A 14,694-nucleotide genomic window follows, 5' to 3' on the forward strand; every position below is an offset into this window, starting at 1 on the left:
TATTATTATTTTAAACAAAACAGTTTTTGATTGGATAAAATTTTATTTATAATATTAGTATTGATGTTCATAAATGAAACTGAACCATATTTGTATTTTCTTGAACTACCTATATTGGAATTAGAATGCTATCATAGCATCATTAAAATAATTTTAACAGCTGTTTTTTCTGTTGTCTAGACAAACTACTATAAAATAAGAAACGTACATGGCAAAACTCACATGTAAAACTTCCTAGAAGGAAAATGTTTTAGAGCAATGTTGTTTATTTAAAATACATTGTTCAATTAATATTTTCTATTACTTCTTATGTTAATTTTGGCATTTTGCATTTTCCAGAAATATATCCATTTTGCTTTCAAGATCAAATTTACTGGCATTTATTTATTTAGAATATTATTTTTGATTTTTAAAATGTTTACGTAATTGCTGGAATCAAGAACTATATATTCCCTAGGGTCCCATTATCTCTCAACTTCTGTCTTTGATTTCAAATTTAAAGAACAACAGTCTAGCTGAGATAAATCTAAATTCATATCAAATCAATTTACTATTCCTCATAAATTAGGCTACCTCACCTGCTTAGGGCCTAGCTACGTTCCTACTGAGGCATGTAGATGTTTGGATGTTCCCTACGGTTTAGATGGTGAGCTCACGACTCAGATTACCTGGATTCAGATACCAGCTCAGCACTGAGTACAAGCATAACTTTGTGAAGTTTCTTATCTGATCTGTACTTCAGTTTTCCTTTCTTGAAAATGGAGATGATAATAGCACTGTCCACATTGTATGATTTTTGTGTGATTAAACTGGTAATACGTATGAAAACACAGTATATAGCACACACAAGATATTCAAAAGTAATCTATGTTTATTTATAATTTAACCAAACATGAATATACGAGTTTCTATCTTCCATTTTTTCTTTCATTCAATGTTATTATGAAAAATTTTCCAATAACTCCATATTTTTCTAAAATATAACGTTTAGTAACTTCCAAACATTATCAAACCTTTTTGTACCATCCATTGATGTAATTGTGTAGTTTTTACTCCTTTAATTTTGAAGAGCTTATTATTGGAATAGCAATATACAAGAATACATTTATATATATACAGTTATAGTTATATACACACAAGCACACATGGGGAGACACAAATGTATCATATAGTCAATTATAAAAAGTCAATGAATAATAATTTTTTTAATTCTGAAATATTATTGACTTACATAAACCAAGACATGACCAAATGCCAAGATTATATCAAGTCCCAGAATAGTAGACTAACCTTATGTTAAAATTTAATGCTCAACTAATGTTTTGGGGCTCCTGGGTGGCTCAGTCGGTTGAGCGTCCTACTTCGGCTCAGGTCATGATCTCATGGCTCATGAGTTTGAGCCCCACATGGGGCTCTGTGTTGACAGCTGGAGCCTGGAAACCTCCTTTGGATTCTGTCTTCCTCTCTTTCTGTCCCTCCCCTGCTTGCGCTCTGTCTCTCTCTGTCTCAAAAATAAACATTAAAATAATTTTCTAATGTTCAACTTATTTTTAATTTCACATGGAAAAGCATGTAAGAATTGGTAAGAAAATTTTGAAAAAAAAATATTTAGTGAAGATCTGCCATAGCAGAAATTAAAAGGAAAAACTAATTATCATGATAAAAGAAGTATGCTACAGATAAATGAATAAATAAGTAGATTAAGTAGAAACCTAAGAAATAATAATTTTATGTATGATAAATATATTTTGAATCAATATAAAACAAATCATTTTCAGAAATGTGGATATCACTTATGAAGAAAAAATTTACATTTCTACATTATATGATAACACAAAGTATATTTCACATGAACTAAGAAGAGGTAAAGAGGAAATACAAAGCTTCCAAATCATTACAGTATAGCATATTATGCGGTATTTAACATCAGGTTAGAAAGGACTTCTTAAGGAGAAAATAAAGGAGGGAAATAAATGATATATTTGTAACGCATGTGAGAGGAAAAATGTTCTTTATTTACAAACTATTGAAAATGTGTAATTCAGAAGATACATATGCAAATAATATAAATATGCAATTCTCATAAGATATACAAGTATGTTATAAATACTGCAAATGGGCTTAACCGCATTAATATCACAGGAATACAAATTTTCAAAAAATGAGATAAAATTTTCACGCATCAGATTGGAAGCAATTTGTTTTTTAATGAAAGATTAACATTTAATGCAAAGGTATGGGAAAATGGATATTTTTATACACTATTTTAGAGAATATAATTTGATAATAACTTAACATCTTAACATTTTTTAAAATGTAGAAATCATTGGACCCAGAAATTCTAATTTTAGAAATTCTTCCTACAGAAATAGTGACATATACATAAAAAGTACAATATGCATGGAAGTTTGTTTATTGATACATTATTTGAATTGGTGCAATTTAAAACTACCAAAATTAATTACTTAGAAAAATTGTATATTAATACAATGAGGTTATTATTTTTAATGAGGTAAATCTACATATACTTACATGAAAAGTATTCATAACCTATTAATTTTTTAAAAGCAAGCCACCTATGAATGTGCACTCCATTTAGGTTGAAATGTGTGTGCTTATGTATGTATTTGTGTGTGAATAATAATGTTCATTTATTGAGAATCTTAATCTTTGGCAAGATTCTTTCAAGCACTTTATCTGTGTTAACTCATTTAATCAACAACAATCATATCAAATGTCTCCACTTTCTTGTTTTTTTTTTAGAGAGAGAGAGGGCACAAGTGAACAAGGGGCAGAGAGAGAGACAGAGAGAATCCCAGCGGGGACAGAGAGAGAGAGAGAGAGAGAGAGAGAGAAGAGGGGCTTGTGTTCACCCAATCCAGGCTTGAACTCACGAACCGTGAGATCATGACCTGAGTGGAAGTCGGATGTTTAACGACTTAGCCATCCAGGCACCCCAAATGTCTCCACTTCAGAGACAAGAAAACTGAGCTTCTGAGTAACCCACCGCAGGCTGCACAGCTAGAACTGGCAGAGCAGGAAAGTGATCCCAGGACAGTTGGCTCCAATGCCTGTGTTCTTTACCACCACTGTGGATAGAGGTGGATGGATGGATACACAGAGATAGACAGAGGGAAAGACAGAAAGAAGATGCACGAATATGTCTGTATCAACTCAAACATTTGGAAAGGATAGGCACCTTTGGTAAAATGTTGCACCCTCTAAAAGATAGACTTCAATGGACCAAAGACAGGTATTCACTTCTTGAATAATAACATTTTTGTCAAAATGAAGAGCAAGAAAGATGTGGTTATGTGTGGGTATGATTCCTTTATAATTTTTCAAATAAAAATAGAAGTTAAAATTATGACATATTTTCAAAGTATGGGACTTGGGATTTGTTCACGCCCAGCAAATCAGGATTTCAGGATTTGGTGGGTAGGGTGGAACTTTTGTAAATTCTACATTGTTTACAGCCCTACCTACTTAGTGAAAAGACCTGTGTACTATAGGTGACAAAACAAATTACAAATCAGAAGATAGAGTTTCATATCATGATCTTAGTTTTGTTTAAAATGTTGGGGCGCCTGGGTGGCTCAGTCAGTTGAGCGGCCGACTTCGGCTCAGGTCACGATCTCGCAGTCCGTGAGTTCGAGCCCCGCATCGGGCTCTGTGCTGACAGCTCGGAGCCTGGAGTCTGTTTCGGATTCTGTGTCTCCCTCTCTCGGACCCTCCCCCGTTCATGCTCTGTCTCTCTCTGTCTCAAAAATAAATGAACGTTAAAAAAATTAAAAAAATAAAATAAAATAAAATGTTATCAGAACTTATCTATAGGTTGTGTCATAAATTGAATCTTATCCATAGTCTTATTCATAAAGACTTCCAAAATTGTCGTTAGTGATTGTAACTATTGTAATCAGAAATATTCATGATAAATATTAACATAAAAAATCGTGGGAAAAAGTCAAAAGGGTTCTTGCTTTTGAAAAGTCTCCCAAGCACACCAGGGCTCCACACTTTCTTTGGTGAAATAAACTGCCTTCCATTTTTCTTCAGTGGGCCTCAGCTGGAAGCACGAATACCAAGGGTCCAGATGATAGTCATTGAACAGCTTATTTTTAATCCTTGTCATTTCAGGAGAGGGACTGAGTAGACATGGGAGTGATCATGCCAGATTCACAACAGTGTCCTCTGAAATACGTTTAAAAAAAAAAATATTTCAAAAATCCTTCCAGTCAATTTAAATAGTCTATAGAAGCCTGTGATTTTAGGGAAACCTCAAAATAACAAGACAAGAGGAAGCTAAGAGTAAAAGGAATACCAAATTGCTTAATTTAGACTCATAAAAAAAAGATGTTGAGTCAAGAAGAGAATTTGCTAAAGGAAGTGATTTTTGATCAGTGAGAAGCGTATCTTCAAGTCCTTAGGCTGTTTTAAACAAGTTCCCATTGGGTTTAGGTGAATTAATTAACCTTATTTTTGTTAAGTACCTGCACACAAAATGATGATCTGATCATGTCTGATTTCCATCATTCTCTATGGTCATACAGTTCTGACATTCAAATATTGTAAGTAGTTGTTGACATAGTCCTTGAAAAATCTGAAGTTATTTCTCACAGACTGGTAAAGTCAGGGCTACAAACACACAAAACTGAATGGAATGTTAACTGGGATAATTAGTAAATAGATACATTTAGAAAAACCAGGCAAAGAGAAAAAGTTCCTACAGTCTCAGGGCTTTAGCCTCAATTTTATCATATTTTAAAACCAGAATCATCTTCAGATCTCTATTTGCATCAGCACAAGCTTAAAGCAAAATTTATCATTTCAAATCAGAAATCTCCATGAGACTTTGGATCCTCAACCTTTCCTTCTGTCATAAGCATTCTTTAATATGTAAAGGCCTAAAATAATGATGGTGTTTTCTCTCAATAATCTTGCAGGGGTTTGCTTTTTACTATGTAATAAGAATAATAAATGAGTTTTATACATAATGAAAATATTACGAAGAAAGTTGCTGAATCAACCCACTGTTTCAAGTAGGTTTACAAGAAATGAATTATTTATCAAAATAGCACACATTCAAGACCAATAAAACCTTCACCATAGTATTGGGCCATGACCATGTCTTTATAGTATTATGTGTAATTTTAAATTAATGAAAGGGAAAGTCATAGATCCTGACTGAAATTAAAAAAAAAAAAGGGGTGAATTTTTTTTTTTTAAGTTCTAGTTTGTCTAGTATGGTCAAGAAGAATTTAAATACACTTCCCTAGAAAGTGCATTTTCACTTTCACTAATCACACAGCTTTTTTAGGCACTAGGGCTAAGGGCCCTTGCTAATTATTAACTGTGTTTATTGATTGGTTCTCACAGCTCTGGAACAATTATCTCTTTTGATCCTCATGACACTCAGGTCTCCTGAATCCAGGCTCTATGTGTACACCCTCAAATCATTGGCGAAATCAAACAAGAGTTATTACTATTTAGCAGGACTACCAGTAAAACAAATGTATTTAAAAAATTGTTTTTAATGTTTATTTATTTTTGAGAGAGAGAGTCAGAGTGTGAACAGAAGAAGGGCAGAGAGAGAGGGAGACACAGAATCTGAAGCAGGCTCTAGGCTCTGAGCTGTCAGCACAGAGCCCAATGTAGGGCTCAAACCCATGAACCCTGAGATCATGACCTGAGCTGAAGTCGGATGTTCAACTGACTAAACCACTCCAGTGCCCCTAAACAAATGTATTTTTAAATGCATTATTTCATTATTATAGACAAAAGAAAGCAGATAAATATCCTGGCCTAAGCAAGAGGAAATTCCACTTGTCCATATCAAAGTTCTTTCTTACTTCTTCAACTAGAAGGAAATTATTTCCTTTTATTTTTATTTCTTCACTAATATTTCTTCACTAACAGGAAAGAAATTATTGCTAAAACTGAAACTAAGCTTAAGTGATCACTCTGATTTTTAAGTGATCTTGTGTCCAGATCACTGGTTCTTATAATTTTTCACTAGAAGATGGAAGAGAACAAATGATTTCTACTTTACAGATTAAGGAAACTAAGACATATAATGCCTCGGTGACAATGTTAAAACTAAACTTCCTGGTGTTGCATGGGACATGCTAGAGTGGAAGCTTCTCTGGGGATAAGTTAGAAGAAATAAAAATATAAAGTATATTTATGTGAGCAAGTATTAGCCAAATAATTGGACTGAAAGAACGAGTTTTGGTAAACATCATGTGTTTCTGAATGAGACTCAGTGGGCTTGAATTTCTCCTTGGCCATGCACAGTTGCAAAGCCTCAGTTTTCTCATCTGTAAAATGAACCTCATTATATCCACTTTTTATTGTTTTGGTTAGGAGGAGGAAAGAAAGAGAATATAGATAATAATATTTATCAATCAGTATCTCAACCTATGAATACATGACATTCACAAAATAGGAAAATTCCTAGAGTTTTTTTTTTTTTTTAATAGGCTATATACAGAAGGTGAAGGACAGAAAAGCCAAGAAGGAAAATGCATCCAAGGGGGTAGTTGCTAGAAACTGAAAAAAGAAAAAAGAAAAAAACCAAACACACATATGCATGCCCCCCCCCCAAACAGAAAAAGCAACATAGAGTTATTTGCCTTTAAAGGTACAGTGACTTTTGGTAGAAGGGACCAAGTAAATAAATATTCTGACCTCTCTCTCCTCTCTCTCTCTGATTTCCAACCAACCCTAAGCTAGAGATCATCAAAGACCAGTTGCTTTAGTCCATGCAAGTCAGCCCTAAGGGAAGACCACAGGATGCAGAAGGATGGAGAAGGTAATTAGAGGAGCAAAATCAAGTCTGTCACAAAATAATAGCTAATTAGTGAATATTTTCTATGTAACAGACACAAATGATTTACTTGTGTCATCTCATTTGTACTTTTGAATTTTTCCCATAGTCATGTAATACCTGTTTAAAAACATAAATTAATTAAGGAAAAATCGAATTGCATATTATTAGTGATCTTCTGGGGACTCTTGTAATTTGGGAAACAGTGAAATGCACCCGCATAAACATCTGTTTTCTAAATCTTTAGATCCCTAGTGACTGGCTTTTTCAGAACAAAAGCCTTTGCCATACCCGCTTCTGTTAAAAGAATGCACAATAAAACGTAAACTTCGTGTTACAGTGCTGCAAAAGCAAAAACTATAGGGTAAACAATGAGAAATCAATCTCTTGAAGCCAGATAACAGGTAACTCACAAGGCAAGCTGCGCATAACACCACAAACAACCCAGTCTTGAGAACACCCCAGGAGGAGGGCTGCTCTATTTTCAACAACTTTCCTGGACAAAAAAAGCAAAGAGCTTAACCACTGCTTCTGAACCCCAGGGGATTTACAGAGAGCTCTGTCTTCTGCGTAGGACCACCAGCCTACTAGGTTTTCGTCCTTTCCAAGAAACCTGACATTTTTGTTTTTCACGGCACTTTCGAACTGGAAAGATCAAGACGGAAATTTCGGCTATCAGAGATGGAGCGACTGGCAAGTAAAATGATGGAGTTGGTGATTATGATTGTTACTTGGATAGTCATTTTTCTTTTTAAAAGAACGTTGCGCCCGTCAGAGTTTCAATTGTTAATCTCCTCCATCTGATATCGAAAAAAATGTCCTTCCTTAGACTAGGAGGCATTTCCAGGAGTGTCTGTAAATTCCTCTCGGATCTCACGATTTCTGAGACTGTGAATCTGCTGCTAACTCAGAGTAGGGCGGAGGCGGTGGGTGCTAGGCGCATCGCTCCGATTGAGACAGGATCCCCTGCTACCCGAGCAACCCCGCCTAGGGTATTTAGCCCCTCCGGCTTCCGAGCCCCGCCTCCCCGCAGGGCGAGCTCTATAAAGTCGCGGAGCACAGTCTCTTCTGCCCATCTCGGATTAGTCCGACTGCAAGACCGACGAGGTGCCCCGCCCCTTGCCCAGAGCGCTGCCTGCAGGAGCAATGGCCCACGGGCTGTACCACGAGGAGTTCGCCCGAGCGGGCCAGCAGGCGGGGCTGCAGGTCTGGAGGGTCGAGAAGCTGGAACTCGTGCCGGTGCCCGAGAGCGCTTACGGCGACTTCTACGTCGGGGATGCGTACCTGGTGCTGCACACGGCCAGGGCGAGCCGGGGCTTCTCCTACCGCCTGCACTTCTGGCTAGGTAAGGGGGTGCAGGCTGCGAGACCACGACGCGCCCAGGTCGGGGTGGGGCGAGGCGGCTAAGCTGAGATTTGCAGGCTGGAGGTTGGGGGGGGCGGGTGAGGTGCAGGTGAAGTTGGGGGAGAGGGGAGTCGCAAACCGGGCGGGCCCGGAGACCCGTCGCGCCTGTCGCGCCCCCTCCCGACCGCCCCCTTTGGACTGGCCGCCTTCTCCCCGCCAGAGCCCGCTCGTGCGAACGCGGCAGGAAACGCGGGGCGCGGCGAGGTCGGGAGCAATCACCCGGGCTTGGAGACTGGTTCCCCCAGATTCTCCCCCTTTCACCTTACATTCTGCAAACCCGCGCCCGCCCGGGGCCGCTGCTTAGCGCACCCCGGCTGTGGCCAAGTCCCGCTCTCCTTGAGACAAGTTCAGTCCTGGTTTCCCTGTCCGGGAGGAGATGCAGTCAAACAAGTTTGCAGGCATCCGCCGCAGCTGGCGAGAACTAACCGCTCCCCCCTCCCTTTTCTCTAATTTATTTTTAGTTTTTGCCTTTAGGCCCCAGCTTCTGTTTGTCCACAAATTTCGGCGGTTAATGCTCTGGGTGGCTTTAAATCAAGACCAACTTGCTCACGCGTTCTGCTAACAGAAATTCTTGTTGATCAGGTATTGGCGACCCTGGATGGAAGAGAGGAAAAAAAAAATACAGATATCGTCAATATAAATAAATAGCTTTATATGGCATATAGATGAGTTCCTCTATTTTGATAATTATTTTAAAAAATATTATTATTTATCTACTTGAACAAGGGCACCGTGCGAAACAAAACAGCTCCTTTAGCAGTAGTAATTATTTTGGGCTGCACTCGTGCCAGGATGTCAGAATACTGGGCCTTGTGTGTTCTACTTTTTCCACCTTCTACTTTTACTCGTAAACATCCTGAATGTCCAACCTCTCCCCGTAAGATCCTGTGCCAGTGGGCACACCCCTTCTAACAACGTGCCGATTATCTGAGACTTACTGCCTTCTTTTTAGACTAGATTGCCTCCCCTAGGACTTCTGTTTCTATATTTTTAGCTTTATTCCTGAGCCTGTGGGAGAACACGAAACCACACACACACACACTTTGAGGTCCTTGAAAAACCATCATTTTTATTTCTAACGTTTGAAGCTTTTAAGAAATAGAATAGCAGAAAACATTGAGAAAGGATGCTCTCAGTGGTAGTGAACACCTCAGCAGACGCTCCAAATGAGAACTCTAATGAGGGAAAAGGGTTGTTTTTATTACAGCATTCAATATTACAATTTTGTGCTTACTTGGTGGAGTGCAGGCTGAGTTCCAAGCACATTGTGGTTTCCTAGTGTAGTGTCACTATTCCTATCATATTAGACATTGATTGATTTAAATTTTACACCAGAAATCACTGAAACCTTAATATAAAACCATGTTCACGAATGAATGATGCCAGAGAGAATAGTAATGTTCTCATCTTGGTTTATGTATTCAGAACTTGGATCTGGAATGAATAAGAGTGTCTGAAATGCCACATTTGAAATTTTGGTCAATTAAGGTGTGAAAGGACTTTGTATCCCGCTGTAGACAACAGTTAAGTTTGACTTTGTTGTGAGACTGTAAGAGGGCTGTGAATACAGGTGTTTCGTTTTTTTTAAATCTTTTTTGGTTTTTGTTTTTCTTATTTTATAGATTCTTTCTTATCCAAAGAAGCTTATTAAGCAAATTGTTTTTTAGGGTTTACAGATTCACATTAACTCATTATTCACATTATTCATTTAGGTGTCACCAATTTCAAAAATTGTAATAGAAAATGCCTTGGGCAGAAACACTTCATGATTTTAAAGACTTGCTAAAGCTGAAGTTATTAGTATGTTAAGTAATAAGTGAATTCAGTAATTACTCAGTATGCCCAACATTGTGGAAGGCATTTTTGCATGTGAATAATTTATGAGCCTTCCCTTAAAGTTTATAATCTCAAAGATACAATAAGATGAACAGTGATACAACACAGATAAAATGTGCTAAACACCATGAAAAAGAGAGTGTCTGTATTTCTGGGACACAGGGAAGTAGAGCAGCTTTGACGGAAAAAAGGCAAATGAGGATAATTGGGAGGGATCGACTCCAAGAGAAAATCATGAGGAGCATGAAAAAGTTTCGAGTGAAATAGTAACCAGGGCCTTTAGATGGAATTGTTTAGCAGTTCTTCCTACTTTAGTTCCCTGAAGCTAGCTGTATTTCATCCAAAATATTCTACCCAGGACCTGAATCTGTATGAGTTCATGAGGGTTAATCAGAGAGACAGACTGAGAAAAAGTTCCAAGAGGGAGAGCTGAAAGTTCGGGGGGAAAGGAGGTTTGACTATAAATCATTTGGAAGGAGGATGAAAGACATTGAAATTAGAACCAGGTTGGGATGGAAAAGGTGCATTGGAGGGAGAAAAGAAACAGGCCAAGTGAGAGGAGGAAAGGGGAAACAAGGAGAAGCAGGACCCAGAATGGAAGAATAGAGGAAGAGCCCTCTTCCCTGCTCTCTCCCTCATTGGCTTTCTGCGATGCCCTTGCATATCTTAGATTATTCCCTTTTATTATTGTTTCTTTATTTACTTTACAAAATAATAATTTGTTGCCTATAACTTAAAAGTTGTTGCATTGGTCCTTCCTAAAAAATATTTTTAGCTTTGCACCTAGCAGTTTAAATGCATCCACCTTCTGCTTCTAGTTCCTTAGAGCATCATGACTATGGGCATGACTGGGTAATAAAGCTACTCTGTCACATCCTGGGCCTACACTACAAACATCCGCTCACCTCGATCCTTTCTCTTTCCAGTTTTAAACTTCACATAAATGTATTTGAGAGTAGCAAACATGTGTGGTATATCTAGTCTGTGCTTGGCTGTCTGCGAGGCACTGAAAATCCAAAGAATTGGATTGCAGTATGCAGTGTACAATACAAGGAACTTAGACTATACAAGGGCTGGTGAGGATGCTGAGAAACTGGATTTTTATACATTGCTTAGGGGGGAGTATAAAATGGTACAACCATTATGAAGCAGAGTTTGACACTTTCTTATAAAACTAAACTTGCAGCTGCCATATGACCCAGCAATTGCATTCATGGGTATTTCTTCCAGAGGAATGAAAATTTAGATTCATGTAAAAACCTACACACAGATGTCCATAGCAGCTTTATTTGGATAGACAAAAACTTGAATTAGCCCAGATATCCTTCCACAGGTGACTGGTTAAACAAACTGTGGTATGTCTATACCAGAGAACACTACGGAGCAATAAAAAGGAACAGAACTATCAATACGCACAACAACTCAGATGAATCCTTGGGAAATTTTGCTGAGTGAAAGAAAAAGCAATGCCAAAATGTTCCCTGGTGTATGATTCCGTGTACATAAAACATTCTTGAAATTATAGAATTTTACATTCGTTGTTATCAGGGGTTAGGAATGGGGTGGGAAGGGGGTGGTGCAGGTGGGAGGTGGTGGTAGTTATGAAAGGGCAACATTTAAGGGAGTTTTTGGTGATCTAACTGCACAGTTTGTTTTACTGGGATGACGAATACATGAATTTGCACATGTGATCAAATTTTAGAGAACTAAATGTACAAAGGCACACATCAGCACAAGTGAATTTGGGGAAATATGACAAAGATAAGTGGGTTGTATCAATGTCTGTATCCTGGTGTCTGCATTCTGTGCTGTGCTGTACTTATGTATTTGTGCTTTTTTTTTTTTAATTTTTAACATTTATTATTGAAAGACAGAAAGAGCCAGCATGAGTGGGGGAGGGGCAGAGAGAGAGAGAGACACACACAGAATCCGAAGCAGGCCCCAGGCTCTGAGCTGCCAGCACAGAGCCTGACGCGGGGCTCGAACTCACAGGCTGTGAGATCATGACCTGAGCTGAAGTTGGACGCTTAACCAGCGGAGCCACCCAGGCACCCCTGTATTTGTGCTTTAATATACTGTACTATACCAACCTATACTATAGTTTGAAAAATGTTACCACTGGGGCAAATTTCGTCTGTTGATCTATGGGTCTCTCCTTCCACCAGTACCACACTGTCTTAATTACTGTAGCTGTATAGTAAATCCTAATATCAGATGGAGTTATTCTTCCAATCTTCTTTTTCGTTGTCAAAAGTGTTTAGCTCTTCCATGGCCTGGGCCTTTTCATATAAATTTCACAATAAAATTGTGTAATCTATGATAAACCTTTCTGTACTTTTGATAGGAATAGCATTAAACTTGTAGATCAACTTGGGGAAAATTAAAATCTTAATTATATTGGGTCATATAATCTTATTATGCCTCTATATTTGTTAAGGTCTTTGATTTTTTTTAAATTTAATGTTTATTCACTTTTGAGAGACAGAGAGTGAGCACGGGAGGGGCAGAGAGAGAGGGAAATACAGGATCTGAAACAGGCTCCAGGCTCTGAGCTGTCAGCACAGAGCCCAATGAGGGGCTCGAACTCATGAGCTTTGAGATCACGGCCTGACCCAAAGTCAGATGCTTAACCAACTGAGCCACCCAGGCACCCCAGTCTTTGATATTTTTATCAACATTTTATCATTTTTAGCATATAGATCATGTACCTGTTTTATTAAATATATACCTGTTTCTTTGGAGTGATTGTAAATGGTAGTGTTTTTAATTTCAATTTCTGCATGTTCATTGTTTCTGTACAAAAAAAATGTGACTGGTTTTCGTTGTTGATTAATCTTTATCCTCCTATCTTGCTGAATGCATTTATTCTGGGAGTTTTGGGGGTTGTTTTTGTGGATTCCTTCATACTTTCTATATGGACAATCCTGTCATCTCTAAATAGGGACATTTTATTTCCTCTTTTCCAATGTATGTTTTTATTTCCTTTTCTTACCTGATTGCAGTGGTTAGAACTTCCCATGTTATGTTAAGTAAGAGTAGTAAGAGTGGACCTCCCATGTTCTAACTTAGGGAGAAAACATTCAGTCTTTCACTATTAAGAATTGTATTAGCTGTGTGTTTTTTGTAGATTCTGTTTATTAAGCTGAGGATATTCCCTTGTATTCCTAACTTTGCAAGAGCTTTTATCACGAATGGCTATTTGATTAACCTAGTTATTAAACCTTCCTTTTAATCTGTTTTACATATAAAATCATCACATCCCCAAAAGAGTTTTAGCAAGTTTGCAGCCTATGTACAAGTACAATGTAACATAATATAAAAGGACATAACACAAAAGAACGTAACATAACTTGAAAGACACTGGTTAAATCAGAAAAGGGAAAATAAATGAATTTATAAGCAAAATTCATAGCGCAAGTACATACATTTCTGAACACTTGCTAGAGTTGCATCATGGTATCATTGAATTGGATTCTAGTTTTCACATTCAAAGGCTGGTATTGGTTTCTTTAGGACCTTTCAACTTCTTTATAGCAAACCCTCTAGTTTATTAATACTGATATCCCTTGACCTAGCACAGTACACAAGCATCGACAAATGATAGCATAATTTAATTAACTTACTTCCAGTTCATTCATTAATTGCATGCCTGTCTATTTACATCTGTCCAAAGAAATTTGTGTTTCAACTTGTACTCATTAATGTTTTATGTCAAACACATTATCCTTAACACTTCTGATATTAACCTTGATTTAAGCTTCCCTCTTAAAACATCTCAGTGCAAATCTACATCTTTGCCTTTATGAGTATTCTCATTTATGGATGTGAAAGTGGGCAGAAGAATGATACTAGTATTCTTTTGGACTGTAAACTTTGATGTGTTTTTTTCCTTTGACCACAAGAAGTTCACAAAATTGATATCATGGCAAATATTCTTCTAGCTAGTGGATTTTTTTTTTTTCCTGAGAAGATAACTAGCTATACAGGTCCCCTTTGAGAGTAAGGGAGGAATGTAAATAAATACACTTCTTAAATTAATATAGCTGACTGTTTTCCTGTCTTCAGTTTTAGTGAATACTCACCATATGGGGGTTTCAGGTGAACTATAGTATTGTTATAACTTCTACACTTTTCTACATCAGTTACACCTGGAGGAAAATAACTACCCCAGATATCACAGAATGTTTCTGCTATGAGAATCTGAGTATAAAAACTCTCTATTGGTGTTGTGGTTTCTAAAAGCCTGTGCTTCAGAATCACAGAAACCCGCTTCTGGGTTGTGTTCTACCAAAGGTCAACTTTATGACCTCAGGGAAGCTACTTGGCCTTTCTAAGCCTCCATTTCTTTTGTTGTGACATGGTGGGAAATATTTCTGATGCATGCAGTTGCTTGAAGATTAAATGAGATCATCCATGTCAAGCACTAGCACAGTATCTGGCCCAGTGCAAGGATACTACAAATATATACATGTTAGCTATTGTTATTTCTAAAATCATTTATGACTTGCACACAGCTCAAATATAGCAAGGGTTCTGGAATGTCTTTTATAAAATTTGAGTTCCTCTCAGGACTGTCCCAGCTCTGGTCCTTGTGTACACTGAAGGATGTGAATTAGTGTTTTGACCTC

At 37.6% G+C, this 14,694-nt stretch overlaps 1 protein-coding gene across 1 annotated transcript in view; it reads left to right on the top strand.

Moving 5' to 3' along the window:
• The first annotated feature begins 7,892 nt into the window (after window positions 1-7,892).
• Window positions 7,893-14,694, top strand: part of LOC121026784 (adseverin) — an 82,462-nt gene continuing 75,660 nt past the window's right edge. The window contains exon 1 of the mRNA XM_040469562.1: window positions 7,893-8,171. Within this exon, the coding sequence (XP_040325496.1) occupies window positions 7,973-8,171 (199 nt within the window). The 5' untranslated portion in view covers window positions 7,893-7,972. The remainder of the gene's footprint in view (window positions 8,172-14,694) is intronic.

Source organism: Herpailurus yagouaroundi, unplaced genomic scaffold (assembly GCF_014898765.1).
Source record: "Herpailurus yagouaroundi ecotype Mexico unplaced genomic scaffold, PumYag 162475, whole genome shotgun sequence".
Classification (NCBI taxonomy): domain Eukaryota; kingdom Metazoa; phylum Chordata; class Mammalia; order Carnivora; family Felidae; genus Herpailurus; species Herpailurus yagouaroundi.